We start from the raw sequence: 27,158 nt of genomic DNA, 5'->3' as shown, positions 1-27,158 counted from the left end.
AGTACCACCTAGTTCTTATCATGCGTAACTTATTACAACTTTTTGCCTTTGGCATCAACTAATATCTTGGGATCTTGGGTGCCACACTATAAAATAATTAACTTGCACCTCATATGTGCAAGTCACATTAGCACATTTGATTAACTTACAATCAAATGCCAAGCAAAGCAATAAATTTCAGGTCCTTGTGACAAACACTTGCTTCATCTCGATCTTAATACAATTGGATGTGGGATTTCTTGTGCCAATATCAATGTGCTTCAACCTTTGCCAGCTCGGCTTTCTCATTTGCGAAAACCTTGGATAAATCACAGGCTGAAGGATGGTCTATAGCGTCGGTCATGATCTTTGCAAAATCATAGAACTCTAAGATGGCAAACATAATCACCTGTCAAATGTCGGAGTTCTCCCTATCGAATTTTTAATCTTGTGGAGAAAGAGCCAATAACATGGGGACTTTAAATTCTATAATAGCTTGGAACTCCATGTCGACCTTGGAAGACATTTTCACACGAATAATCTGCATAAAAACAAGGGAAGCCCCCTTCGACTCCAAACACACAGCCTGCTAGGGCTTCCTCTGCTCATCTCGAACCTTTTTTTTCAAAGAAAACTAAAAATTCTAGTAATACACCTCAGAACAAAGTGTCCTAAGTCTAAAACATGAGTACAAAGCAGTCTTGTAAGGGGACTTCCACATCAAGAATTATATAACTAGGGGAAGCCTATTACAAAGCTTGAGTGAAGAGCCAGTCACGAGGTCTATAATGCCAAACCATGTGGGTCTTGAAGAGGAAAAATGTGGTAGAATCCCAAGTCCTAAGAAAAGCATCTCTCATGTTCCTCGTAGTCTTCGAGCCATGTATTCTCTCCCATCTCCCACAAAGAGTATGTACAATCTCTGTCCAGATCTTGGAGAGAGCCTTTGCAATATATATGTCTAAAAAATCAATGTCTTGACTACATCTGGGTGTCCATATGAACCAAGTAATAATGCTAGCTATGAGGTCCCATCTATGACAATGCCCTTGAGCCCATACCGTTTGTGAGAAATCTAGCATGAAAATCATTCTTAGAAGTTGCCTCGAGATGAGATAAGCCTAACAGCCTTGTACACCTTGATACCCATAAGTTGTTGGGCCTATGTTAGTGACCCATGTAACTGTACCCCTCGTGGCAATCATAGAATCTGTAGTGCCATGAAACACCGTCTTGAGGGCCCTCCTCCAAACCTATTGAGGCCGCGGGCAATCCCATAAGCAATGCCTCCAAGTCTTCTCATACTCTCCACATCTAGCATAAGGAATATAGTCTCTATCATAGCCAACCAATTGCTAAAGTCTTGTGCGCTAGTAACCAAAGAAAGAGTGAAATCTTTCTTAGTCTAAAGCTGTCCTTCAATCTTCTGCAGAAGTTTACTAGGAAAGGTTGTGATATACCTTGGATAGTCTAGTGCTCAACTGCCTCTTTCCCAACCTAGTTGTATAGCCAAAGAAGGGGACATCTTGAGGTATCTCTGCAAATCATAGTAGCTAAGAAACACGTTTCTTTCAATTTGAAACTTATAAAATGTTTCTTTAAGTATAAAATATTTCTGAGAGTAAAAAAATGTGGGGTTTTTTAATTTGGGTGAGTTGGGATCCAAAACATGGTTTTTTGGACAAAAACTATTGGGCAATGTTAAACATGATGATGATGATGTGTAATGACTTGTGAAGGCTTAAGATTTTGGATGAGAGACAGATTTTTTTGTGATTTTGTTTAGTGATTGGACTTTGTCAATCTAGTATCTATTCTTGACTTGAGAGTTGATTATTTTATGACTTTAGTCTCATTTATGAGTTATTTATGATATATTATGATTCATTCTTGATTTTGACATTTTGTCAGTTTGTTTTGAAATGAGAATCATGATGTTGCAACTTGACTTAGTTCATATTGTAGATATGCTATTTACATGTTTATTTCAATTTTATTTCTTTGATATGTATGAATCATAATGTTTTGAGTTCTAAACCATACAAAAGGTTGTCCAAAGACTAACTTTGACATAAGTGACAAGACAATAACGGATCATGGATACGTAATGCATTATTCTCAATTGACTCTATTATCACTCAAGCCCAATTGACCATTCTTTGTTTAAGAGAGAGTTGCATAGAGGTTTAGAACCTCTTTCCCTAGTCAAAACTATTAAAAATCCATATATAAAAAAACCCGCGTTTCTTATTTTACCCCCTCTTGAAAGAAACTTACGAAACATATTTTTGACATTTTGTTTCTAAACATTTCTGTGTGCTATGTTGCAAATTGATCCCTCCATACCCACTTCCCAAGATCCCACTAAAGCCTCTATAGCGGCCTCCTCCTACATATTCAATGTCTCCATCCATCTTCTATATAAGTCTGAGGGTCTAGGCCTAAGTACCAAGTCCTATCACAATGAGCCACAACTCTAATTCTTTGTTGAGAGCATCTTGTGAACTCTAATTGATCCAAATCCTCTTGCTTAAATTTGCTATCCATCTCTATTGAAAAAGTAAACACACGCTCCATTGGTGGCTACTAGTGCTAGAAGGATCTCTCCTGTATTAAAGAGCATTATCCATGTCTGATTTGTCACTAGGTCATTGCTCCATTCAAGCGGTATCACTTCCCTGATGTTCTCCATTATGACTTTGTCCCCCCTAATACCTCAAAGTCTTTGTCTTTGTAAATGGGCCGGTAGCTCCTAATAGGCGAACCACTCCCCCACTGTAGAAGCTAATTGGGTTGAGAACCTTCCCCAAGATAGGGGGCTCGTCTCCCAAATGGTGTGGCCTCTCTCTATCTTGAGTAGCCGATTAAAAAGAAGTGGTTGCCTTAGTTTGTCTTCAACACTCACTGGGTCAATGTGATGAAGTCTTGTAAATATTGATCTCCATGCCTGTATAATAGATGCAGCAAATCTAACCTCAAAATTATTCAAGTGTTGGAGTGATGAAAAGTGATAAAGTAGCCTTTTTTCCTCCATGAATTGCATAAACCTGCAGAAAATTAGCAACTTTGCTGCTTTCCCACTCTTCTCCCCTCATTTCAGCCTTGTCAATGCACAACCCTTCCGCTCGCCCTTGAACGTTGAAAACACAGCCTTGATGTTGCACTGAAATATCCTCTTCAGGTCTGCCCATGATCAATCGACCCTTCAACCTTGCTTTGATACCATGTCAGAGTGTAGTGAACCCTTCAGGTCTGCCCATGATCAACCCTTCAACCTTGCTTTGATACCATGTCAGAGTGTAGTGAATGCTAAAGTACATGACTACACTGAAAGAAAGAATGAACACAATGACACATGCATGCACGCATGCACAAAGAAGAACACATAAGAGTGCAGTGAAAAAATGCTGAATACAAGGGGGCAGATATGTACAAGGGACTGAGAATATCCTAGGCGGAGTCTCTCTGTGAGAATAGCAAATGATGCTTGCTCATAAGTGGCTTTGTATGAGAGATATGACAAAGATGCATGCTCTAGAAGCTCTAGGAAGAGATGTTCAAAATCCCATAAGCAAGGTGAGGAATAGTGGTATTGTCCAAAAGCTATATAAGCATGTACTTGACACTCATTTCAATGCAATGGTACTTTCAGTTTGAGTCACTTAAGATTGTGTTTATGGGTCCAAGCTAATCTATCTTGGAACCTAATTCACTCGAGTTACAATCTCTTCTCTTTATCACGTTTAGGTTTTATGATTTGTGTCCACCATAGCCAACTAGCTCTAGGTCCATGATTCTCAACATGGTATTAGAGCCATGGCTGAGCTAGGTTGCTAGTGGTGTCTTTGATATTTATTGACTCCTTGGTTTTCATGTCCTTGTTCTTTTTGCAAATGGATAGTAGGAGTTGAACCTACCTTAAGGCTCTCTGCCATATCCATATCTTAGGCCCATTCCCTCGTGTAGAAGGTGAACTTCTATGTGGTGACCTTGGAGACTTGCTTCCATATGGAGAACGACTCCTGAAGGATCCTCTTCCTTGTGAGGTGACCATCTGTAATGATCATCACTATATCTATCATAGTTGTGACTTCGACTACAGCTCAAGCTGTGACTTGGAGTTCTTCCTCTGCTCCTTGCAGGGCTGCGACTGTAACTGTGACTGTAGCTGTGGCCCCTATCTTTTGATGAATATTTCTTTGATCCATACCAACCTTAAATTTTATCATCAAAATACATGTCTCGTCCTCCAGCCCTATCTGGAATCGTCTTCCTATCAATTAGCATTGATTCGGGAGATTTTGCTGTTCTAGATCCATGAAGCTCAGAATGGGACACAAGGTGAGTAGTGGTATAAGATAGAGCTGCATCGGGTACTTAGTTGGATTTGATGAGCCAAAAAAGTACCTTTGCACGGCCACCAGAATACATGATGACCTTCAGAAGTCAGAATTGCTTGGATCAAATGTCTATGTTGCATCTTGTTTACTTAACGTGTATGCCAAATGCGGCGCCCTTGCAAATCATAGGAAGTTTTCGGAGAGTTTCCACTTCGTAATATAGTCTTATGGAATTCTCTAATCGCAGGGTATACGGAGCATGGGCATGATCGTGAAGCTCTCAGTTGGGTTGAACAGATGCAGCAGCAGAACTTCTCTCCAAATGATGTCTTGTTCACCTGCATTTTAAAAGCCTGTGGCAGCATAGGAGCAACAGAGAAGGGCAAAGAAATACATGCTGAGAGGAGTTTAGCTTCTGCAATTCCAAGTGCAGGGAAGTTTTGCATGGAACCACTTAATGATGGTTCAAACTGGCGAAAGCACATGATTCCATCTGTGTTAGATCGGTCTGCATCCTCAGGAACTAGAGGTGGAAGAGACTTGGATGAAGTGCTTCCCTCGTCAATTCAGCAAGATAACATGTCCAGGCCAATTGCAGATACTATCTCGGAAGGTCCAATGATGGGACAAAGTAGTGTGATTGCACACCACCCAATTGCTGACCGTGTGAACCACCCTTTTCCATCACAGTGTGGCCCTGGTCTGCAATCCAGGCCTGGGAGCCAGAAGATATCTGGTGATGAGTTGATAAATCTTTATGAATCTTTTGTGGAAGACTATCTGATTGTTCCAATTGAAGTTCCATTTGATCAACATGATTGTGAGCATTATAATAAATTTACAGCTAAGATCGGTGAAAAAATTCAAATTGTTGAAGACGATCTTCTTGAGGGCAAAAGCCAGCAAGGGTAGGAACTCATCATTTGAAGGGGGGGGGGGGGTGTGAGAATAGCAGGATGCTTGCCCATAAGTGGCTTTGTATGAGAGATATGACAAAAATGTATGCTCTAGAAGCTCTAGGAAGAGATGTCAAAAATCCCATAAGCACGGTGAGGAATAGTGGTACTACCCAAAACTATATAAGCATGTACTTGACACTCATTTCAATGCAATGGTACTTTCAGTTTGAGTCACTCAAGATTGTGTTTATGAGTCCAAGCTAATCTATCTTGGAACCTAATTCACTTGAGTTACAATCTCTTCTCTTTATCATGTTTAGGTTCTATGATTTGTGTCCACCATAGCCAACTAGCTCTAGGTCCATGATTCTCAACACTCAACCTGCGGACACAAAACCTGAATGAATGTGACTAGGGGAGCGGCAGGATGAAAATAAGCCAAAAATAAATCGGCCAGCCTGGCCAATTGGCTGCAGGCTGGTCTGACTGCATTAAAAAATGACAAAAAATGCTGCCTACTGTCTGACTACCATGTGGCACCTGTCCTGATACTGTCTGACCTGTCCGAAACTGCTGTGATCAAGCTGGCGACTGCTGCATACTGTCCAACCTGATCAGGAAATGCATGAATCTGCCCTAAAATACCTGTACACTTCCTGTGCCTATCCAGGGGATGACCAAATCTCTAACAAAGAGAACATCCCAGGCCTAGATAGAGGTACACATGACAATTATAGAGCTCAGTAAATAGACCCTTGTGTGGAAAGTCATTTTTCGTTTTCAGGTTTTTCCCAGGAATCTGCAAGTTGTTTAGAACATGTTATTCTTGTCTAATTGTGGAGAGTGTTGTTGTCTGAATCCTAACTTCCTTATTTTGCATGGACAGTAGTTTTGCTGAAGTAAGTGGCTCTGTGTTCCAATCTTCTTGCAGATTGTGACAGCACCTGGTCAGGTCCTTACAAGATCACTTGAGTCCCAGAAGGATCGAAGGCCTGGTATGCCTGATCTTGGCACAATCACTGTCAGGGCAGAGGAAATGGTGCACTCAAAGAAGATTGTTGATATTAAAGTTCATTGTTCAGATTTGGATAATAAAGACACATTTTCTAAAAGTGTAAGCTTAATTATCAAGCTTTGACTTTGGGGATGCAATTTGATGCTATTGTAACATTAGTAGAACATGAAGCTGCCTGTTGTTTTCAGGATCCATTTTTGTGCATAAACAGAAAAGCCAGTGATGGATCGTTCATTTCCGTCTACAAGACTGAAGTCAAAAGGAACACACTCAATCCGACATGGAAACCTATAAAAATTACTTTGCAACAACTCTGTAATGGTGAAGTGGTATGCATGCTTTCCTTATGATGCAGACAGCTAGAAGTACATTGTTATTAACATTGAGAATTCAAGTACCTGCCCATCCACATTAAATATTATGCAGGAATGTCCTCTCAGGATTGAGTGCTTTAACTACAATAACAATGGCAGGCATGACCTGATTGGGTGAGAGCTTTTTGTCCACTTTTAGTGTATTTGAATCGTATTGGGACTCTGCAGCAAAGGACATGATATTTTGGTCTGCTGTTCAGGGCAGCCCAGACAACATTGGCTGATATCCAAACCCATGACTTGCCAACTTTGAGTTTAGAGCGACAGTCTTCTGGACATTCAACAATTAAGGTTTGTATCTGTAGCAGACAGTCTTTGGCTGTGCTATTAGTTCTGCCTTTACTTCTGCACTGCAGGGTGGTTGTGTTCTGTGAAATTGGAGGATTTTGCACTTGTTTGCTATTTGGGTTCCAGAGTTGGATGTATTTCATTGTTTGTGCTCTCTTGTTTCACAGTAGACAATGATGCATAGCAGATGTACTGCATTGGTTGTGCTGTCTTGTTTTGTAGCAGACAATGGTGCATAGCTCTCTGTATTTGAGCTTGAACAGTTGGGTGCATGCCTGGGTTTGAGCAGATCTGGTTTTTGTGAAAGCCAAGTTCAGTTACAGCAGGGTCACTATTCTATAAGTGATCTCATAAAAGATATTTGAGATTAGAAACTGTCTGGAGATAATGTTAGCTCTCTCTTCATACCAATTTCGAATTTCATAGTTGTCTAGGCTAAGCTCTTAAAATAATTTAGGTGTGGTCTCTAAATTTTCAACAAGTACACGATGTGGCCGTTTGAGTTTTATGTGGCTTGAAATCTTACACAATTATAACATTGGCCGAAAATGAGTAGTAAGGCATAATACATAGCATAAAGACATAATGCAAGTAAATGAGTTCTTTGATGAGTCTGCCTTGTGATGATTAAATTTAAACCCATCTTGTCATAATACTGACAATTTACAAGTGTAGGGTTTAAGGTCTTATGTGCCTAAATTTTTGGCACTTGAGTCTTGGCTATCTACTAGCCTTGCATCAACAGAAGGATCCTTTAAATTTGGGATGTGCTGGTGGGTTCTGAATATTTGTTAGTTGCTCACTGAGAGTCTTATTTAGCCCAATGGTCTCAACCATGGATGGATTTTACAGCAGTGTTCTTTGTCATCCCAGTATTTCATTGGATGAGCTACGGATGGAATGCCTAGACAAAGAACCCTAACAGTTTTATGGATGGATTACCTGAAAAGCGGTTTATAGTATTTACTCGTGTCATACAGCTTGGTGGCACCGCTTAGAATATTATTTATTGGTAAAGCATTCATGTTAGTCCTACATTTTAATGACTTCATGCTCTCTCTCTCTCTCTCTCTCTCTCTCTCTCTCTCTCTCTCTGGGGGGGTGCTCTCCATGAGTGAAGTGCTTCCAATCTTGACTATAAGGTGTAAATATGGAACATATTTCAAGAGAGATGAAATGCAGTCCTATTATGAGGTTAGGTATCATAACACGTGGAGCTCCTCCTATATGTTGCCCTTCCCTTCTATGTTATAATAAGAAATTCAACTAGATGGTTTTGTCTATCGGGTCATATTCTGATTGTGTGACTGTGTGATGATACAAGTTTGACTGCTTCCTGCTGTTATGATGCTAGCTTCAATTTCAATGGAGTATATATAAGTTTAATCGGTGATAGCATGTTTTCAGGTGGGAGGAAAGATACACTTTCAGCAATGCTCAGTGTCCAACCATCATAGCTTTCTGGACTATATATTCACAGGATTTGAATTGAACTTTCTTGTTGCCATTGATTTTACAGGTACATAAATTAATCAGACGTCAAAAGTGCGTCATTGGATTTGTTGACTGAACTTTGTTCACACTGGTTTTGTTGTCACTCGTCTCATGGGTTATGATTTTAGCGAACAAACCTTGATTAAGATTGTTAAAATGTTGGTCAGATCAGGAACTTCCATTGTGACATAGGGAGACCTTATGATGCCTTGTTTTAACCTCCTTGTAACCTTACATGTTGAGATTCACAAAGAGAGCCATATTTATATACTCCTTGACAACAGAAGAAAGCATAGAAAAAGTTCACAAGACTTTGCAACATTGGAAACTTTAAATAGAGCGTTCGACATGCTACACCTTTTCTGGAATGAGTTGGAGCGTTTGTATCGTGAAAATTTTGAATAAAGCATTGGTAGAAGCATTTGTATCTTGATGTGTTCTAGAAATGCTGCAGTTCTAGACAAGGACACTTGGCCACTTGTGTGTGACTGTTAATGGCCTTGACCAGTACTAAAATAAAGAACAGGATCCTGCTTGCCTCATAGTTTACTTGATATGTTGGGAATGGTTGTATGCTGTGATGATGCTCCTGACTATGTAAACACTTCGATTATTTCATGACAGCTGAGTTCTTTAATCAAGCTTCAAAGTCTTTCTATAGTTGGTGCCCATAATAGTAGCTTCCTGTGTTTTTTCAATTTGCAGGAGCTTAATCCTGTCATGCCATTTCTCAGTCTGTAATAGTGAGTTTCTTATGTGTGCTTTATTTAGCAGTTACAGGCTTGACTTTTTCCTGAAAGGCTCAGACATGTCATGTCTAGGTCAAACTCCATTTAATAGAGTATACAGTATTTAAAATTTTTTCCTCCCTCTTCCGAATGGTGATTGTGTTGTCATTTCAATCTTGTCCAGTGCCATCTTTATGGACTGAATTTTCTCTCCTTCAATGTTGCTTGGTTGACCCATTCAAATGGTCCAACTATGCAGGTTATTACCTGTGTTTCAGGGTCTGACCAAGCCCATTGACTAGTGCTCCAGCTTGTTCTATCCCAGCCACATCAACCTCATCGGATCCACCACAAAGTCTAGCAGTATTAAAATTCTTCTCAGACCTTGGCCCCACCACAAGGTGGAACTCATCTCAATGCAGGCCGAGAGGGACTTGAAATCCTGCTTGTCCTTGTTTGTCAAATGAATTTATGCATTACCCTGGAAGAAGGACGACACAAGGCCAACTGAGTGAGGCCTTTTCATGGATTCTCCTTTAAATTCAAGTGAAGGAAAGCCCACAGAAAAGCTCCTAGTCAGTTAACCATTGACCCCCTAAGAAAGGGTTGGTGATAAAAGTAAGTATCAAAGACCAGAAGGATAGCCAATGCATAGGTTGTCACAAGACTTGTCATGTCCATGGAGATGAAGATTGTCCACTTAGCAAAAAGATCAAGTACTTCATTCTTTTTGATGAGAGGATTGTTAAGTTAATGCGGGTGGATGCCTGGGTTGTCATGTTAATAAAACCTATGTGGCTCACATGACCTTTTCAAATCACTAGGTAAGCATGCTTACATACTCAAGCTACACAGCCCTCGAAGGTTCATAATGCATACCACATTAGCTTACTCAAGCCTTACGTCCCAAATCCTAATTGTATTCTTGATGATGAACAAATTGTAATCCCAGCTCAATGAGTACTTCAGATGTAGCCCAAGAGAATCCTTGGTACAAATAAGACCTCTTCGAAGTCGCATTCTTTGTGAGCATCTTGTAGGATGAAAGGTTTTTGCCTTCTTGTTGATGCAGTCTCAAGCTTTGCACAGCTCTCATTGGTCAAGAATATGGGGTCTGTTATGTTGAGAGCACCAGCATGGATTGATGGACCTAATTGGTGTTATAGGTGGATCTTACAAATTAGCAGTAGCATGAGGCCATGGACTTCCATTTAATTAGCCCCAACCATGAAGATGTCATAAGAGGCATGCCATGGTTTTATTACAAAACATCCTTATCCATAAAGGTTAGCATATTCATATAAGTGCTTTTGAGCTTGATGATGTATATCACGTGGTTGAGGGATGCGTGCCCTCCATAACCATTGAATGTAATGTACATCTGGTTTCAGCTCTGGAATCTTCAATCAACTAGTGTAATTTTGATCAATGAACACTATTAGCCATCCTACCATGCACAATCTAGAGGGTATGGGTAAAATTACAATAGAACCTAAGATTATATGCGGGTAGTGTGAGAATGAAACATTGGGTACCTCACACTCTAATTGTCAATATATGTAGGAGTGGGTGATTGTTGTCCCACATTGAGATCAGCCTTTGAGCCATACACAAGCCAATGTTTCCATAAATGCTGCCTTGTATTCAACTTCATAGCTAGATGTGGCCACTCCAGATTGCTTCTCGCTTAGCCAAGAGATAAAGGAATCATTAAGTATGAAACAATTTCTCTTTGTGGACACTCTAGTGTTAAAACAACTAAGAGCATGCAAGCAAGCAAGCAGAAGAGCCTTGAGGATAGAAAAGGCACAATGAAAGATTGCCATTAAGATGGTGAAAGACACATCAAATTGCTTGCCAATGTTAAGTGCTAGGGTTGTGTGTAACTGTGCTAGCTAAGATACCCCAAACTTAATGTGTGGCCTTATGTTGCACAGATAGAGTAGGAAGTCAACAGCTTGTTGATAAAGGGAGACATCAAATTGATCTCCTGCATCCTCAAGTGTGAATATGTGGCCTATCCTAGTTGGTGTGGGGATTGTTAGAAGTGGATGCAACACAATGGAAGCTTGAAAGAATGCTAAAATAAACTATTAAAGACAAGACGAAAGAGAGAGGAAAGGGAAAATAGAAGAACATTGTGAAAGAGAACTCAAAGATGTGCTCAAGAAATGGAATCCATCTACCAAACATGAGATAGTTGCATACAATAGTGAGTCATTGGTTGCATGCGCACTAGCTCCAACAGAGCATGCAGTAGAATCCACAAGTGATAATTGATTGACTGTGGAGGAGGGAGCCAACATATATAGTAGAAAATAATACCAAAAATGGTATCACATCAGCCATGAATAACTGCTGGTCGGCCAGTTGAAAAAGATAAAAATGATTAAAATAAGCGTTAAAATTCCAAAAAAAAAGGCTAAAATACCCAACCCACTGTAGGAGACTCAAACTCACACATGAATTGACTAAATTGCTAACACCCTCTCAGATCATGGGTGATCTGATACAATACAATGATACAAGGATAATGAGTAGTTATAGTCCAAACAACAAAGACCATCAAAATAGAACCACAGATACCCAAGCAGTAGGTGATCAAGCCACCACCAAGGTGCCTCGAAGAGAACTTGATTGTCGATGTTGAGTGTACCAAAACTTGAAAATAAAGAGGAATCATAGCACCTTCCTATATCTATCAACAATGTCTCGCAATAGTCATCTTGTAAAAAAATGCATTCGATCATACATGAACTTGGATTTTTTGCCTTTGTCCAAGACTGTCAAAGTGTCCCCTCATATGAGCTCGGACTAGGAGCCAATTTCACTCTTTGTCAAGTAATAGCCCATCATGAAGCTAGAAGACAATCCTAGCTCCAAGATTTCAAAACTTGCCACAGACTTGGGTTGATACGTCACGGAAGTCCCTCGTTGGAACCTATGCACCTGCGTCGATGAGGTGCATTTTTTCCACCTCACCACCCCCTCACACTTCCTCTGTGGCATTGGAGAGTCGTGAGGGATAACCGCATCACTTGCACTAGAAAGCAATAGAAGGGGTTGCCAAGATCTTTCCATGATTTGAAGAATCTGCGCCCTAGCCTTGCCTAGAGGATCGGAGTTGGAGTCAGAGGAGACAATAACTCGGTGGAGGAGTCCATATCCTACTTCTTCTTATTCTCCTCCTCATTTCGTGAAGCCATGAACTCTTTGCAATCCAAATGTCCCTTCTTACCATAGTGATAACATTGGGCCTTTGACTTCTTCCTCTTGTCACCCCTCTCTAAAGCTGCAAATGAATCATTGGAATCACCATACTGGGATGGAAGCCTCCCTTGTAATTGCAAAGATGCCTCATGCTCAAGCATTATGGAGGAGATATAGGTAAAGTTCACGAGCATTGATGAGGTTTGGGCTTGCAAAGCATTGGCTACTTTATCAAACTTTGGAGGAAGCTTGTAGAGCACAATCCCCACAAGATAAGCCTTTAAAAGGGTAGATTGCATGTGACGAAGCAGATCTTGTACCTATGTAACACGAAGCAAGAATGATTAAATAGTATCCTTGGACTCGAACTTCATTTGTTGGAGCTGTCCATAGAGGGTCATTGTATGCATAGTCAAGGGAGCCTCGTACAATATTGGAATCTTTGCCCATATTGCTGAAGCAGTCATACAAGAATTGACCGCCAGAAGAACCCCTTTAGAGATACAACAAAGAAGAGCAGAGTATGCATGGGCATCATTAGAATCCCATGAAGGCACAACTTCTTGATAGTTATTCTCGTCGAAATCAGCTGGAAGAGGAGCGGGGGTGCTTAAGACGCTCAAAATGTCTAGAAACAATGTATGATAAGTGCTTTTGCACAAACCATGCTTTCATAATAGCATTCCATGTTAGGTAATTAGGGCCATGGAGTTTGTCATCAATAGAATAGCAAGGGGGAGCCATCGGGAGAGGATAGGAAGAGAAAATAAAGGAAAGAAGAGGAGCAGAGAGAGAGAGAGAGAGAGAGAGAGAGAGAGAGAGAGAGAGAGTATATTAACGTCTCTAAAAGGCCAATGTGGCCTATGAGACCAAAGCAGTACATACAATGATGGTGTGTTTCTCATCTGGAACGAGAAAAAAGATGAAAAAAATGCCTATAAGACTGAAAAAGAAATGAAATAGTGTTCTATAAAAGGGAAACATGTTAGTGATCTGAAAGTGAGAGTAGAGAAAGGAAAACTCTCCATCAATGATATGTCTGTTCTCTAGGGAGGTGTATCTCTGCATGGCTGAGGCGTCTCGGCATCTGTCTCGTGTGGCGCTCAATGATGGCTTTAATTTGTTTGTGGTGTGAATGTCTAGGCCTTTGTCTGGGTGGACGTGGGCGCCTAGACCGGCTAAGTGCCACTGCTCTATCCAAAGGGACACCTACAGAAGATGAGGTCCAATGATGATGTACTCCTGTAGGCTGTGTGGCAATAGTAGTGGTATCTGCCATACTCTGTCGTGTATCAGTGAAAAAGTCAGTGACTGCTCTCTATCTATGTGAGCCGAGCTGTGGGGGCCTTCTACTCCGTAGAATTGTTGCTCTGCGTCTCTGGAGCTCCAAGAGGAAAAATCCCAAGCATCTCTGATCCTCAAACTGCATGATCCGTCTCAAGGGTCCAAAACCCTCTCGAAACAGACAGTGGTATCTACCTCGTATGTCATAATATACAGTGCATCGGCAGATGTAGTGTTCCTCTATCTCTGGCTCTCTGTCGCATAGTGGGCATATGCGTTCTTCTGTCTGTATACCCTCCCATCTGCCTGTCTCAATCCTCAGGTGGTGGGATGAGGTGCGGATCTGACCAATAACTGTGCGTAGTCCATGAGGCAGCTGTGTGTCCATGTAATTGGGTCGGGTGATGAAACCATCCTCAGATACCTGAAGGAAGTGGGTCTGGTAGTGTGCCATCCTCGTGCCATGGGGGGAGGGGGGTCGGATCCAGGTCTTCTCCGTATCTAACTTCAGTATGTCTGCTCTGATCACATGGTTTAGCTCTGATCGGCTTAGGTCAAGTGTAGGGAAATCCAGGCTATAGTCAAAGGGGGGTAGTCTGTCAATCTGCAGCCCATGTAGACTCATCCATGTACTCATCTGAGCATACTAACAGTGTCTGTCACCGTCTGCTGCTAGTTGTCTAGAAGAGGCCAAGGCTAGCCGTGGGTATCTATCTTGGGGGAGCTCCCATAGTCTATGTATGAAAGTCACTGCCTGGACCAAGGCCTCAGCCACCATGGGTGATGCTCCCAACTCAGCTCTGATAATCTCATGTGGGGTCGAGCTCTTCGCTCGTATCATGCGTGAGATCATCATGACGAGTGGTCTTTCCATATACTCCCATTCGTCATAGTATTCCTTCTCTGGTCCATCCTGGTCTCCCAAAGGCTGTCTCCTCGTGTGAAAGAGACTCGGACCCCAAATAGCTGCCCCATATAGGAGCGTGGGTGTAACCAGGGTGTCAAAAAGCCACAGTTTGGTGCGCGGCTCATGAAATTGTATGTGAGCACATTGCCTCTCCAATGCACCTAAGACTGCATATGCTTTTGCCAAACGAGCCTCTGATGTCTCTCTCCAAGAGAACTGTAGTCCCTTCAATGTGAACCCCAAATAAACATACTGCCTAACCATCTCCACTGGCTCTCCGTCAAAAGTAAACTGGTGCTCAGCTCTTGTCACCCAAGCAATTGAAGTGTTAAATACCATAACTTTAGTTTTCCCAAGGTTCACCTTAAGATCTCTATCTTTGCAAAAAGCTGATAATGCATCCAAGTGTCTATTTAGTCCCTCAGGTGAGTCAGATATAAGTACAATATCATTGGCATAAAGCAGTAATGGTATCAGCACTCGAGCTAGGCTGGCTCCGGCCCCACCAATCCTATCCACATATTCTGAAATTTCATCTATATACAGCCCAAAAAGTGTCGGTGAAAGTGGACAGCCTTGTTTCACCCCAATGGTGCTATTGACTGCATCTGAGATGCCCTCAGGTGTTCGTACTCTGCCTGTCACTGTCTCATACAGGGCATAGATACTCCACTGTATCTCTACGGGCACATCAATGTTTTGCATTCTTTTCATGAGTCTAGCACGTGGCACTGTGTCAAAGGCCTTGCGAAAGTCCACAAAACAGCAATAGATCTTTTTCTTGAATGCCTTGCCTTCTTCAATGATTGCCCTCAACGTAAAGATATGGTCTAGAGTTGTATATCCCCTCCTGAAGCTAGCCTGGCCTTTTGACCTCAGGCCATGCATCTTGACCCATTCACTCAATGCTTGTTCCACGATAGAGCCATATATCTTGACCAGCATGTATCCAATCATGATAGTTCGGTAGTTACTAGGTAGCGCGGGGTCTCCACTCTTAAAGAGCGGCACAATAATATGGTTTGACCAACAGGTTGGAAATCCCTCACAAACTTCCCTATTAAAGATGTGAGCCAGCGTTGGTGCCAGAATATCACAGGCATGCGTGAAGTGTTCAGCCACTAAACCCTCATGGTCTTGGGCTCTTCCATTTTTCAGTTTCCATATGGCATTCCTCACTTTTTTTTCTGTGACAAATCTGCAATTTGCTGGTCTTGAGGTTGAGGGGAGTGGCATAGGCTCTTGGCCAGGAATAACATAGAGTGTGCAAGCATATCCATACCAATCATCCGGTCTAGTAATTTGTAGGGGTGGTTGGTTCTCATGCATCTTTTTCCATGCTCTCTTGTTGTCCTGCCCCATGAACATGGAATACATTTCTGTTTCTAGTCTGCTCAGGTATTCCCGCTTCTTTTTGCGTACCAACCGTCTGAAGAGTGTTCGAGCATGCTTATGTGTACATATGCCAAGTGCCATCTCTCGCTGAAAACGTGCTCGTGTCTCTCTGCACTCATCATCATACCAACCATTCTGTGGAGCATTACCTCGTGGAGGTTTATCTGACGGTGTAGTGTGTGGGAAAGCGTATGCTGCTGAAGTGTGTATTATCTCGGCCAACTGTCCTGTAAACTCATCCAGAGAGGCCTGTGTGTCTAGCTCCCTCAATGCATCTCGCACAGTAATGCTGTATATGTGTGAGGTCACTTCCACAAAATCATAGCGTGGTAATTTTGGTATGTGTGACTGTGCTTCGTGTATATGCCCATATTGCATTGTGAAAGCTAGAATAGCATGGTCTGCTACTAATCCAATTGGTCTGTCTGAGATTTCAAAACTTTTTATGTCAGGTAGCAAGTTGGGTGATCCAATCAAATAGTCCACTGTGCTTGACCCTTTCTTGTTATTCCAACATGTGAAGCCATTAGATCTTGGCCACTGTGGTAGCCCGTTAAGGATGGCCAAACCATGTGCACTTCCCAGTGCCAGTAGGTGTGTTCCATATTCTGTTATCTCTTTATCTTGGGCTGATCTAACTAATCCCACTTCATCTAATGCAATATCTCTGAACATCTCATCACTAGTGTCAAAGAAAGCAGATTGGTTGTTTCCTGTGCGTGCATTAAAGTCTCCTGCTAGTAGAACATCCCCAATTCTCATGTATCCCATTATGTCCTCATATAGTGGTGTATACGGGGATGCCTCTTTAGGGGCAAACATAGAGTATGCAGGGGGAAAATAGCATATGGCAATATACATGTCTCGAGTTCTGCTTGTACGTAACCTGATCCACATGTATCTTGCCTCTACATCTCTATGTACCACTTGGACTGTATCTCGGAGCTCTTCTCTAAATAGAATTGCCACACCTTCTGATCCCCTCGTCCCTCCAGGCCGTCTAGGCTGAGGGCGATATACACTTTGCCATCTATATCCATATACATCAGGTAAACGGCTGTCTTTACATTGATGTGTCTCAGTATACATAGCAATGTCTATACCTTTGAAAGTATCCTCAAAATAACCTACATCTGTCTTAAGGGAGCCATTGGAATTCCACAGTGTGAACTTCAGGGTCTCATAGGCCGCGCACTGTCATGCCATCCTTTTCTCTATGATGACGACGACTCTTTCATCTCTGTATACAGCCCATTTACCTACTTTCCGTGCCTCTAGAACACGTGGCATATTTTCCCTCCTGTGGGCTAACTGGGCTGGGGTCTAGGTAGATCTTTTCTCCTTTGAGAGCGATCCTCTTGGAGAGGAAGGCTCTCTTCTTTTCCAAGTCTCCAAACTTCAAGATGAGGACTTTTGTTTTTGTGTCAGCCTTCCCGACTCGCCAAGCCCCAATGATGGGTATATTTGTAGCTCCAATTTTGGTGGCAAGAGCTGTAGCATCTTCAATTGGGGAGCTTTTCTCATCTAGTCCAACCACTCTTACGTGGAGTGTGCGTGCTCGTCTTTTTGCGTCTTCTTCCAAGGTGGCATTCATAACTTCCACTTTGTTGCCATGCATTCCTTTGTTCTTTTTTGCCACATCTATTCATTTTGCATTCTCTTTGACGGTATTCTCAACATTCTCCATTTTCTTTTGGGTGCCTTCCACCACACTTGCATAGGTGTGCATGTCCTTTTTTAAAACATCCATTTCTTTTTGTATTTCCAGTGTGGTTTGTGGTTCCTTTTGTGCGTCCACTTTCTTTTTGCATTCCTCTAGTTCTTCTTGTAGATTAGAGATCAATGAGTCTTTCTCTGCCATGCGTGCATCCAATGTTTGTTGCATCTCCTTTTTTAGTTCTTCCATCATTTCAGCTCGAACCTGCTCTTGTATGTCCTTTTCCATTTCCTTCCTCATGGTACGTATTTCAGCACGGAGTATGGTCAACATCTCCTCATATAGTATTTCATTAATTTTGCGGGATGTCTTCCCATATCTACTCGACCCTGGAGAGACATTCCAATCTCGGGTTTTACGCCCATAGGTTTTGTATCTCGTGTTCTTTGGCGGTGTATGAAACATTGTCTCCATGGTTGGTTTTGTGATTCCCTCATTGTCAGTTTCTTCCATCGTAATTATAGTATGCGCTATAGCATAAAACTGTTTACAGTCTGAGTAGAGTAGTAAACCAGTGACATAAACTATCACTCTAGCATGAACTAGAGACAGTATATCATAGACTGTCAATGTGACTGCATCATAAGATATGACTGTAGCATGAAATGTTAATGTGCGTCAGTCTGAAATCACACAGGTTTCCAGTCCACACAGCATGCAAGGTTCACATCAGTCTGAGTACATCTGCAATCTCAGTGCATTCACAGTGTGTGCATTCATGTCAGTCTGAGAGAGTGTATGCATACGTCACTGCTGCCACAGTACATTCACAGTGTTTGCATTCATGTCAGTCTGAGAGAGTGTCTGCATTCGTCACTGCTGCCACAGTACATCCGTCACTGCTGCCACAGCATTCATTCGTCACTGCTGCCACAGTACATCCGTCACTGCTGCCACAGCATTCATTCGTCGCTGCTGCCACAGTCCGTTCGTCACAGTGCATTCGTCAAACTACATTCGTCAGACTTCATTCGTCAGAGTACACTGCTCTGCCAGATACGTGTGCTGGTGTCACGTCTGTCTTGTCTGCATCCGGCTCGTCACACCTGTTGTGTCAGCATCGTCAGAGGACACACAGAGAGAGAGAGAGAGAGAGAGAGAGAGAGAGAGTACAGCCAAAGCACAACATAGATTGTACTGATTGGAGTTTACACGTAGTGTAGGACAAGCTAATCACAAAAACAAATGCTGAAAACAAGAAAATCTGTAAGAAAACAGCCAACTCCCATTGCCAGAAGGTAGAAAATGCTGTTGCCCAGCATGGTGAGGCAATAAATGCTGTAAATGCAGATGCTAATGACAAAAAATGTAGGCTGAAAAAGCATTAAATGTTGCTAGACAGTGCTGGAAATCTGAACCGCAGGTAGCAGAGGTAAATCACAGGCAGGAAAACTAATGACTTTTAGTAGACAAATGGTGCCTAATCAAGAGAAGATAGGGGGAGATCATCGATCAGCAGTAGAAGACCTGCAATCAGCAGAGAACAGCACTAGGAACATAGATCCTGAAATTTGATACCACATTAGAAGTGGATACAGCAATGGAAGCATGAAAGAATGCTGAAATAAATTAATGAACACAAGACAGAAGAGAGAAAAGATAAAACACAAGAACACTGCAAAAGAGAACTTAGAGATGTGCTCGGGAAATGGCATCCATATACCAAACACGAGACAATTGCGTACAACAATGAATCACTAACTGCATGGGCATTGGCATCGGCTCCCTCTCTCCAACAATGCATGCTTTAGAATCTCCGAGTGATAATTGATTGACTATGCAGGAGGGAGCCAACATATATAACAGAAAATAATGCCAAAAATGTTATTAGATGGGCTAGCTGAAAATGAGGAAAATGATAAAAATAATGATCATAAGAATGTCAAAGAAAACACTATAATATCCATTCCATTTTAGGAGACCTAGACTCACACATGAATTGACTAAACTACTAACAAGGATAGGCTTGTTGTCTTTCTTTTGAAACACTCAAGGAGCTGTCCAATGTAGTTGGGCTTATTTATGACTATGCCCCACTCATCAATGACATCAAATGACCAAGATCATCGACATCAAATGAGCATTGTAATGCAGCCTCTAAAGCAAAAATATAAAACTCATCGGGCCCAAATCAATTGCATGTCATCCATACAAAGGATAAGAAACAATGAATCCTTTACCATCTTTGTGTACATAAGGGTGTGCTCTTAGTAGGTGAATTGTTGAAATCGAGAGTAATCAAGTGAGCGTGGATCTTTTTGTGCCATGCTTGAGGGGTGTGCTTCAAGCCATACAAGGCCTTACGCAAAGGACACACCTTGCCTTTGATCCTTTTTGAACAAACCCTAGAGGTTATGTGACATAAACTTCATGTAAATCATATTAAGAAAGACAGTCTTTACATATCATTGATGCACATGCCATCCAAAATGAGCAGCCAAAGCAATTACACCATGGATGGTTGTCATATGGGAAGTGGGAAAAATGTCTTATGTTCATCAATCCCAAGCTGTTGGACATGCCCTTTGCCACGAGAAATACAAAAGCTCACATAACAAATGGTGGGTGCTAATAATGCGTGAAAGAAATGCACAAATAATGAAAATGAGAAATATGGAAGCTTATAGACCGAATGGTGGATGGTAATAATTTAAGCCCTAATTTTGATCTAAATTTTCACAGTGAATTACTTAGTTACAGCAAAAAAGTTCAAATTTTGAGATAGATTCAGTTGAGAATTTCAGGTCATATAGGTGGAAGTTGTACTGTCTTTTTTCTAACCCTCTGCATGGATCCCACATAACTTGTGACCATCATCAATGGTTAGCTCTAATGCACTTTTATAGATATCCTTTAATTACAAAAGAAAGAAATTGAATAAATAGTAGACTATGCAAATTACTTAAAAAGGATAGAAGTTTTGTTTTCTATTGTGTGGTGACACACTCAAGAGCTATAGCTGCAGAGATGACAACTACAGACCTGGATGCTGCTGTTGGCTGCACGGAACAGAAGATAGGGCTATGTTAGCTGAGATTGGTGGAGCTCAATATCAGCTCTATAGGACAGCGAGGTGTGGCAGCTTGAGAGCTGAGTGTGGTAGTGACAATGGGAAAGAGGTTTGTTGGCAGTGGAATCCTGATACCACTGTTACATAGGAGCTGAGCTACACTCTTACTATGGAAAGTGAACATACACACACATAGATCTCAATATGGTCTCTCAACTTGTCTACTTGTGGAAGTTGGTTCTTCAAAAGGCCCAATGACATCTTGCAGAGGCTTGCTTGGCTGCTAACTCTTTTAAGATGGAATTATTGGCAATTCACCAAACTGATTTTGTGGGATGGGAAGCAAGAGGCTCGTCCTTAATTTAATCATTCGCATTAAAATTATGGGAGGAACATGGTAAGTGTAACTTGCATCTTGTATTGCATAGACAGCAGCTTCCAATTGACACTCCAACTGTTGTGGTACTAGCATGATTGACACATGGCAGTAACAAAGGTCAATCAGGAAGTGGTGTCACGCTCAATGGCCGTCTCCAGCTCTATGATGAGCGATTTCAACAAATTTTAGGCTGAAATTTACTGCTGTCTCCTCTAGATGCATGCTGTGAACACCTTGTGTGTGAATGAAGAACACCTTGTGTGCACGAAGAACACCTTGTATGTGAATGAAAATTAGAGTTTTTGTTCTGTCATGCCAATATGAAGGAGGTGAAGCAATCTCAAATGAAATTCTTGTTCACATATTGTGAATTTTCTCTTCGAATCATTGTATTTCAGCCAGGAACAGGAAAGCTGATCTTGACTGTTTGCTGCTGTTTAGAGTTACAGATTTGCCTTGATTCTCATTCAAGGGTTGGAGGAAGCTGAGAGGAGAGTTCTGCTGATTCAGTGCAGATTTCAGTGGGAAGAGTGAATAATTGGTTTGTATTGTTGCTGATTTTCTTGAAAATCCCTTTTAAGTCAGCTTCATGAGGGCTTGCAGCAGTTATGGAAGAGCAGGACAGAAGATCGGAGAGTAAAGATCAATTGCAAGCAGTGGTGATTAGCCTCAGCTGAAATCTTTGCACGGAGAGAAAGAGTGGAGAGACAAACTCAGGTTTTGGGTTGCAGTGTGTATTTACAAAGTCCTGATGCTCTGATGCCAATGTTTTGAAAGTGGAACTCTTAGTATGTATGTTAGTTTCACATCCAGTCTATTCAAGCATGGCCCTTGGTTTGCCACCACACGTGCTTTTTACGGTTCTTCTAGCACCTAAACTAGGTTTACAGTTACAAGACACATTTTGCATAATTGTCTGAGGAGTGCCCACTTTTATGTTCTGATTGTATCGGTAGGTCTCCTAGAGCACCTTTCTTACTCATGTGTGTGATGGTTTTTCCAAACCTTTTCTGCTGTTGTGACAAAGGGATGCTTGGAGCTAATCAGGAAGCTTAACACGGGAGGTGCATGAGAATGGCAATCTGTCAAAGGATCAGGTCTCCAAGCACTTCATGGCTGGGGCTTAGAATGGTGCAGTTCATGACTGGAGCAAATCTGGTCCTCAACAGAGGAACCAGGATCCCATTCAAGGTTGAAGGTGTGGGGGACAGCTTTGGCTGCGTGAGCCTTGGATGCTAGATTGGAGGTTGATTTGCGTGTGTGCAAATTCCAAACTCAAACCCAAGTGAGCTTCCATCATTGACGGAGGTGGTGGTTATGAAGTGAGTGACAGTGAAATGCTGGTAGCAATGAAGTTTCTCCTTCAGATGTGTACTGCATAACAGGGGTTCTCTGACTGTTGTAGGGGAGGCTACAAGGAGGGTAGCAAATGATCTGTAGCTTCAGTGAGAGTCGTACTATTGATGTGTGTTGGAACTGCAATCTCTTGTTCATTTCAGTCTGTTGTTGAAAGAGATGCTCTACTCTCAATTTATCCATCTCCACAAAGGGTGATCTCATCACCCACAGTACTCTTGATATATGCTTCTCCATGCAAAATGTTGATTTATAAGGAGTCTTCAGTAAGTTGTGTTGAGAAACTCGGCAATTGTACAACACTCATTTTTTCCAAACAACCTTGCATTTTTTATAATATTACAATATCCATTAGGCATATTTCTTCAATCTCCTCATTGGAGGACTAAACTACTTTTTCAAAATTTTATTATAAAAGGCCTTCATCATTTGGCTTAAGTATCCTCTTGTAGGGTTAGTGCAGTTTGAACTGTAGAGGTGTAAAACAGGTTTTGGCATCTTTGATTGAATTCCACATCGCTTTTTGATGATTCACTTCCACATCCCTTTTCAACTCATCTTGGCACTTTCAAGAAAGTTGATCCTTGCTGTTTGTTCTCTGATGCTACGCTACCCAAATTAGGAGCAGAATAACCAATTGTTTTTGGCAGAAATACAGAGACTGATTTAACTGGCTGGTTTGAAATCTCAACTGACTCCTGAAGTCACAAGCTTAGGCTCACCTACACTGTACATCTTCTTTCACTTGTCAACATATGACTTCAGCCCTTCTCAAACTGCCTTTATGTCATTATAATAGCAGAGCTTTCATCTCGAGAATCCACATAGAATATTTAATGTCTTCTAACAGCAGTGACTTGGTCTGTTTGTGGATACAAGTTTCAAGAGGTAACAGAGACCCCCTTTTTTAAAATTTTAATTATCAATGAGCAAGCTATTAGTTGTTTATAACTGTGTAGCTATGTGCTTTGAACAGTTCCTTTATGCATGGTGGGGGTGCCCATATGCCTTAGGATTTTTTCTGCATTTTTAGTGTTAAGCTTATCTGCATATCATCTCCGTTTCGTTACAGCTTCAAATGGAAATCCATTTCAAAGGGATTCTTTACATTATATTGACCCTACTGGACGGTTCAATGCATATCAAGCTGTAAGTACTTGCTGACTGGAATGGTCAAAATTATTTATGGGTGTGTAAATCTTGATTTCTGTTTTGTTGACTAGGCCATTTGGTCAGTAGGAGAAGTGCTGGAGTTTTATGATTCCGACAAGCGGTTCACGGTATGGGGTTTTGGAGGCCGCCCTAGACAGGATCAGCCAGTCTCTCATTGCTTCCCTTTGAATGGGTCCTTACAAGAGGTTAAAACCTGATCAGCTTAGTCTTGCAAAATATTGAGAGAAAGTAGAGTGCTTTGGTTTATCTAAGATGGCTGGTTTTCTTGCTTTTAGGTTGTTGGAATCCGGGGAATCATGGATGCATACTCTCTAGCAATACGTGATGTGTACCTAGCTGGTCCAACGATCTTTGGCCCAGTGATTAATCAAGCTGCATCAATAGCTAGACGAGCATCTCAAAACCATGAGCGCAGATACTTTGTACTCCTAATAATCACGGTTGTTACTTGGTTCCCCGCAGCTACATGAACTTTTCCTGCTGATCATGCAAGTGAGAAATTGGTTTGGTTGATGCTACTTGGTCATGACTCACTTCATAATAACTGGCATTATCAGGATGGTGTTATAACAGATTTACAAGAGAGTGTTAATGCATTGGTAGAGGCTTCTGGACTTCCTTTGTCAGTGCTCATTGTTGGAGTTGGCGGGGCTGATTTTACTGAGATGGAGGTAGGTGCAGGATGTTTCACTAAAACCTTGCAGATTTTGTTGTTTGCTCTACATGCACAATTCAAGTAATTCCAACTTTTGGGGAAATTACTGCAGAACTTGCAGATTTTTCAGTTGATTTGCGGATGCAATGCATATTATGTTCTCTCTTTTGGAAAATTAAAGTGACACGCATGCTTGCATCTTTCTGTTTCACAATGTTTTTGACTGGAAACTCACAAAGAAGCATCGTCTTTTCTGTGGCAAGGACCTCTTCTTTCTTGGACTTGGAACTCGCAAGCAATTGTTAAACAGATTGTCATTTGCTTTACTCATGCAATGCATGATATTCCAACTCTTTTTGAAAATTAAACTGACACGTGTGTTTGCATTTTTTGGTTTCACAATCTTTTTGGACTGGAAACTTATAAAGAAGCATTGTCTTTTCTGTGGCAAGGACATCTTTCTTGGATGGAGAACTCAGGATCAATCATTAAGTCTTCCCGCTGGCATTGAATTTTGTATTATTAGTTACAATATGTGAATAAGACTTTCCAAGGGTGCACATTCTTTAACTAGTGTGGAAATGTGTCGACATTTATGATTAGAATCAGCACGGGCTTTTTGAAGTTCAACCTAAAATTTGATTCACACTGAGAACTCATCACTGTTTAAGGCCACACTTTCAGTTGCTGAATCAACATTTTCACTGGTTGCTCTGTTCCGTCCTTTCTTGAGGTGGCTCCATCATATTTTGTAGGTCTATCTGTTGTTGAGATTATTTAGACACGTTTTGAGAGTATTTTACAGAAGGGGCGATTCCCATCTTAAAAAGGTAGCACAATGTATGCAAGATCCACACTGATCCTTTCTGTAAATTGTAAGTCTTTGGTTTGCTCAGGTGAGCTTGTGAGAGCCTGGTTGTTGGTACATAGTGACCACCCTGGGATAAAGGAGGTGATTGATATTCTAAGCAAGAAGTATAGAACTTCTTAACTATGTATGCCATGCATGATCCTTTCCTCATGGTCATCAAGTGGATCATTTCACTATTGGTGAGGTATCTACTTGTAAAGCACATAAGGAAGTCCATATTGTACACACTATGTTCACATGATATTGCTCGTAAATTTGGATGCATCAATATGCAAATGGAACAGTATTGATCAATCTAGGACTTGTAGGGTAGGCGCTGTTGTAATAGGCTTTGATTGGGCCTGTCAGTAAAGCAACACAAACAAATGCTATGTAAATTGTTACCTTTACCTCTCCATGGCTGGAGCAATGGGTAATTCTGAAGTGCATTCTATTTCAGAGAGACAGCAGATATATATACACAACATCAGCTAATGGATATTTGATGATGAATTACCTGTGGAGTTTTGAGGAAATCCTTTAAAGTTATTTGCAAGGTATTTTGTTTAAATGAAAGTCCTTTATTGACAAAGATTTCTGGATTCCATGGAACAGAACTGTGCATAAGTTCTTTACATAGAGATTTTTGGAATCATTGGTGAAGGCTCATTGTTTGATCTACCATTGCTTCCTGGTCTTTGCTGTATTTATACTTAGACACCACAAGATGGGCTGGTATGTCTATTATGTAGTTCTGGTGTACCATAGCAATTCACATCAAAGAGATGGACACTGTTTTCAACGGACAGCCTTGGCTGTATTTGTCTCTTCACTGATTTTTTTAAGATTTCTCTAGATTTTGAAAATTAAAGAGGGGGAGGGGAGTGAGTGAAGAGAACTGACCAGCAACATGCTCACGTATATTTTTATCCAGTATTTGGATGCAGATAGAGGCAAACTTCAAACTTCAGATAGGAGCAAAGTTGCTGTACGGGACATTGTGCAGTTTGTGCCGTTCCGCAATACTACTGGTAAAGCATCTTAAATCTTGTGTGTGATGAGTGTTGCCACTCGTTGAAACATTTCTGCTAATCTTGGTTCTTTGGATACCTCCAGGAGCAGTCTCTCTTGCACAAATGCTACTTGCAGAGCTTCCAGGACAGTTTACAGAATATATGCGCATTTTCAACATTTTTCCAAGTCCTGCATCATAAAACTATTCTTAAGTCGTGCCTGATCTGCTGTTTTGGATTTCAGAGATGTATCACAACTTTTTGGGCAGAAGTTGATAATAGGAAGTTGTGTTTTGGCATGTACGCCTTGTGTTAGCATGAGATACAGTTGGTAAGTTTAATGCATCCTCCATGTGCTGAGGCGCAGAGCGTCTGGTGTTGGTCACAGGTGATTTTTAGTTTTTCATTGAAGCCTTACAATCCTTGCGTGTAACAAAGAAACTACTTAAACCTCACGGTTGCAGGAGATGTAATGCTCTCTTTGTAGCCTTGGGATGGTAATGTAGCTGGTCTTGATGACTTTCTGGCTATCTTACTACGAAGGAGATACTTTCACCTAAGAACAACGGATTGAGATCCATGTTTCTTGTATATCATTTTACAATTTTGGCTTGCAAAGTGATTACCTAGCTTCAGATGGACAATTTTGTAGTGGATATGGAGGTTATTTGTTTCTGATCATTCATTTTTGGATCAAGTTTGAAGTGGTACAAGGCTGTGTCCATATACTGAAAGTCCTCTTCAAGATGAAGTGCTCGTGTTATGACGTGCTCTTTGACACATGAATTGAACCAATATGTGAACTGTTCAAACGAGGCTTGTCTATTGAAATGTTCAAAGCTACTAAGATTATTATTTTCAGTGTTGCCAAGGAAAGGTACCCACTTTTTGTTATTGAAATGCTAGCATTGATATGGCAAGAGGATGGGCTATTCTGGAGCGTCTTGAACATTGTAAGCAAAGCCTGTAACCTCATTATTTTCAGACCATTTACTAGAGTTGCTGCAATCACTTCTTCAAGTTTTTAGTTAGAAGTTTTACTCAATTCACCATGACTAATCAGGCTTGGAGTAACACAAGTTTGATAGCTTA

General features: G+C 41.3%; 1 protein-coding gene across 3 annotated transcripts in view; it reads left to right on the top strand.

Moving 5' to 3' along the window:
- The window catches only part of LOC148034518 (protein BONZAI 1-like), a 127,124-nt gene extending 100,191 nt beyond the window's left edge, over positions 1-26,933 (top strand). For all 3 annotated transcript variants that reach the window (XM_087679457.1, XM_087679455.1, XM_087679454.1), the window contains 11 exons: positions 6,150-6,332; positions 6,422-6,562; positions 6,660-6,721; positions 6,808-6,898; positions 8,303-8,414; positions 23,448-23,524; positions 23,599-23,733; positions 23,824-23,988; positions 24,106-24,219; positions 25,988-26,084; positions 26,170-26,933. In XM_087679457.1, coding sequence (XP_087535583.1) covers positions 6,150-6,332; positions 6,422-6,562; positions 6,660-6,721; positions 6,808-6,898; positions 8,303-8,414; positions 23,448-23,524; positions 23,599-23,733; positions 23,824-23,988; positions 24,106-24,219; positions 25,988-26,084; positions 26,170-26,267 — 1,275 coding nt within the window. In that variant the 3' untranslated portion in view covers positions 26,268-26,933. The remainder of the gene's footprint in view (positions 1-6,149; positions 6,333-6,421; positions 6,563-6,659; positions 6,722-6,807; positions 6,899-8,302; positions 8,415-23,447; positions 23,525-23,598; positions 23,734-23,823; positions 23,989-24,105; positions 24,220-25,987; positions 26,085-26,169) is intronic.
- Positions 26,934-27,158: the final 225 nt, after the last annotated feature.

The sequence above is a fragment of the Lygodium microphyllum genome, chromosome 6 (assembly GCF_053477565.2).
Source record: "Lygodium microphyllum isolate KBCC chromosome 6, Lygodium_microphyllum_v1.1.10, whole genome shotgun sequence".
Classification (NCBI taxonomy): domain Eukaryota; kingdom Viridiplantae; phylum Streptophyta; class Polypodiopsida; order Schizaeales; family Lygodiaceae; genus Lygodium; species Lygodium microphyllum.
The sequence above is the reverse complement of the archived record's forward strand: the minus strand, read 5'-3'. Positions and strand labels throughout refer to the sequence as shown.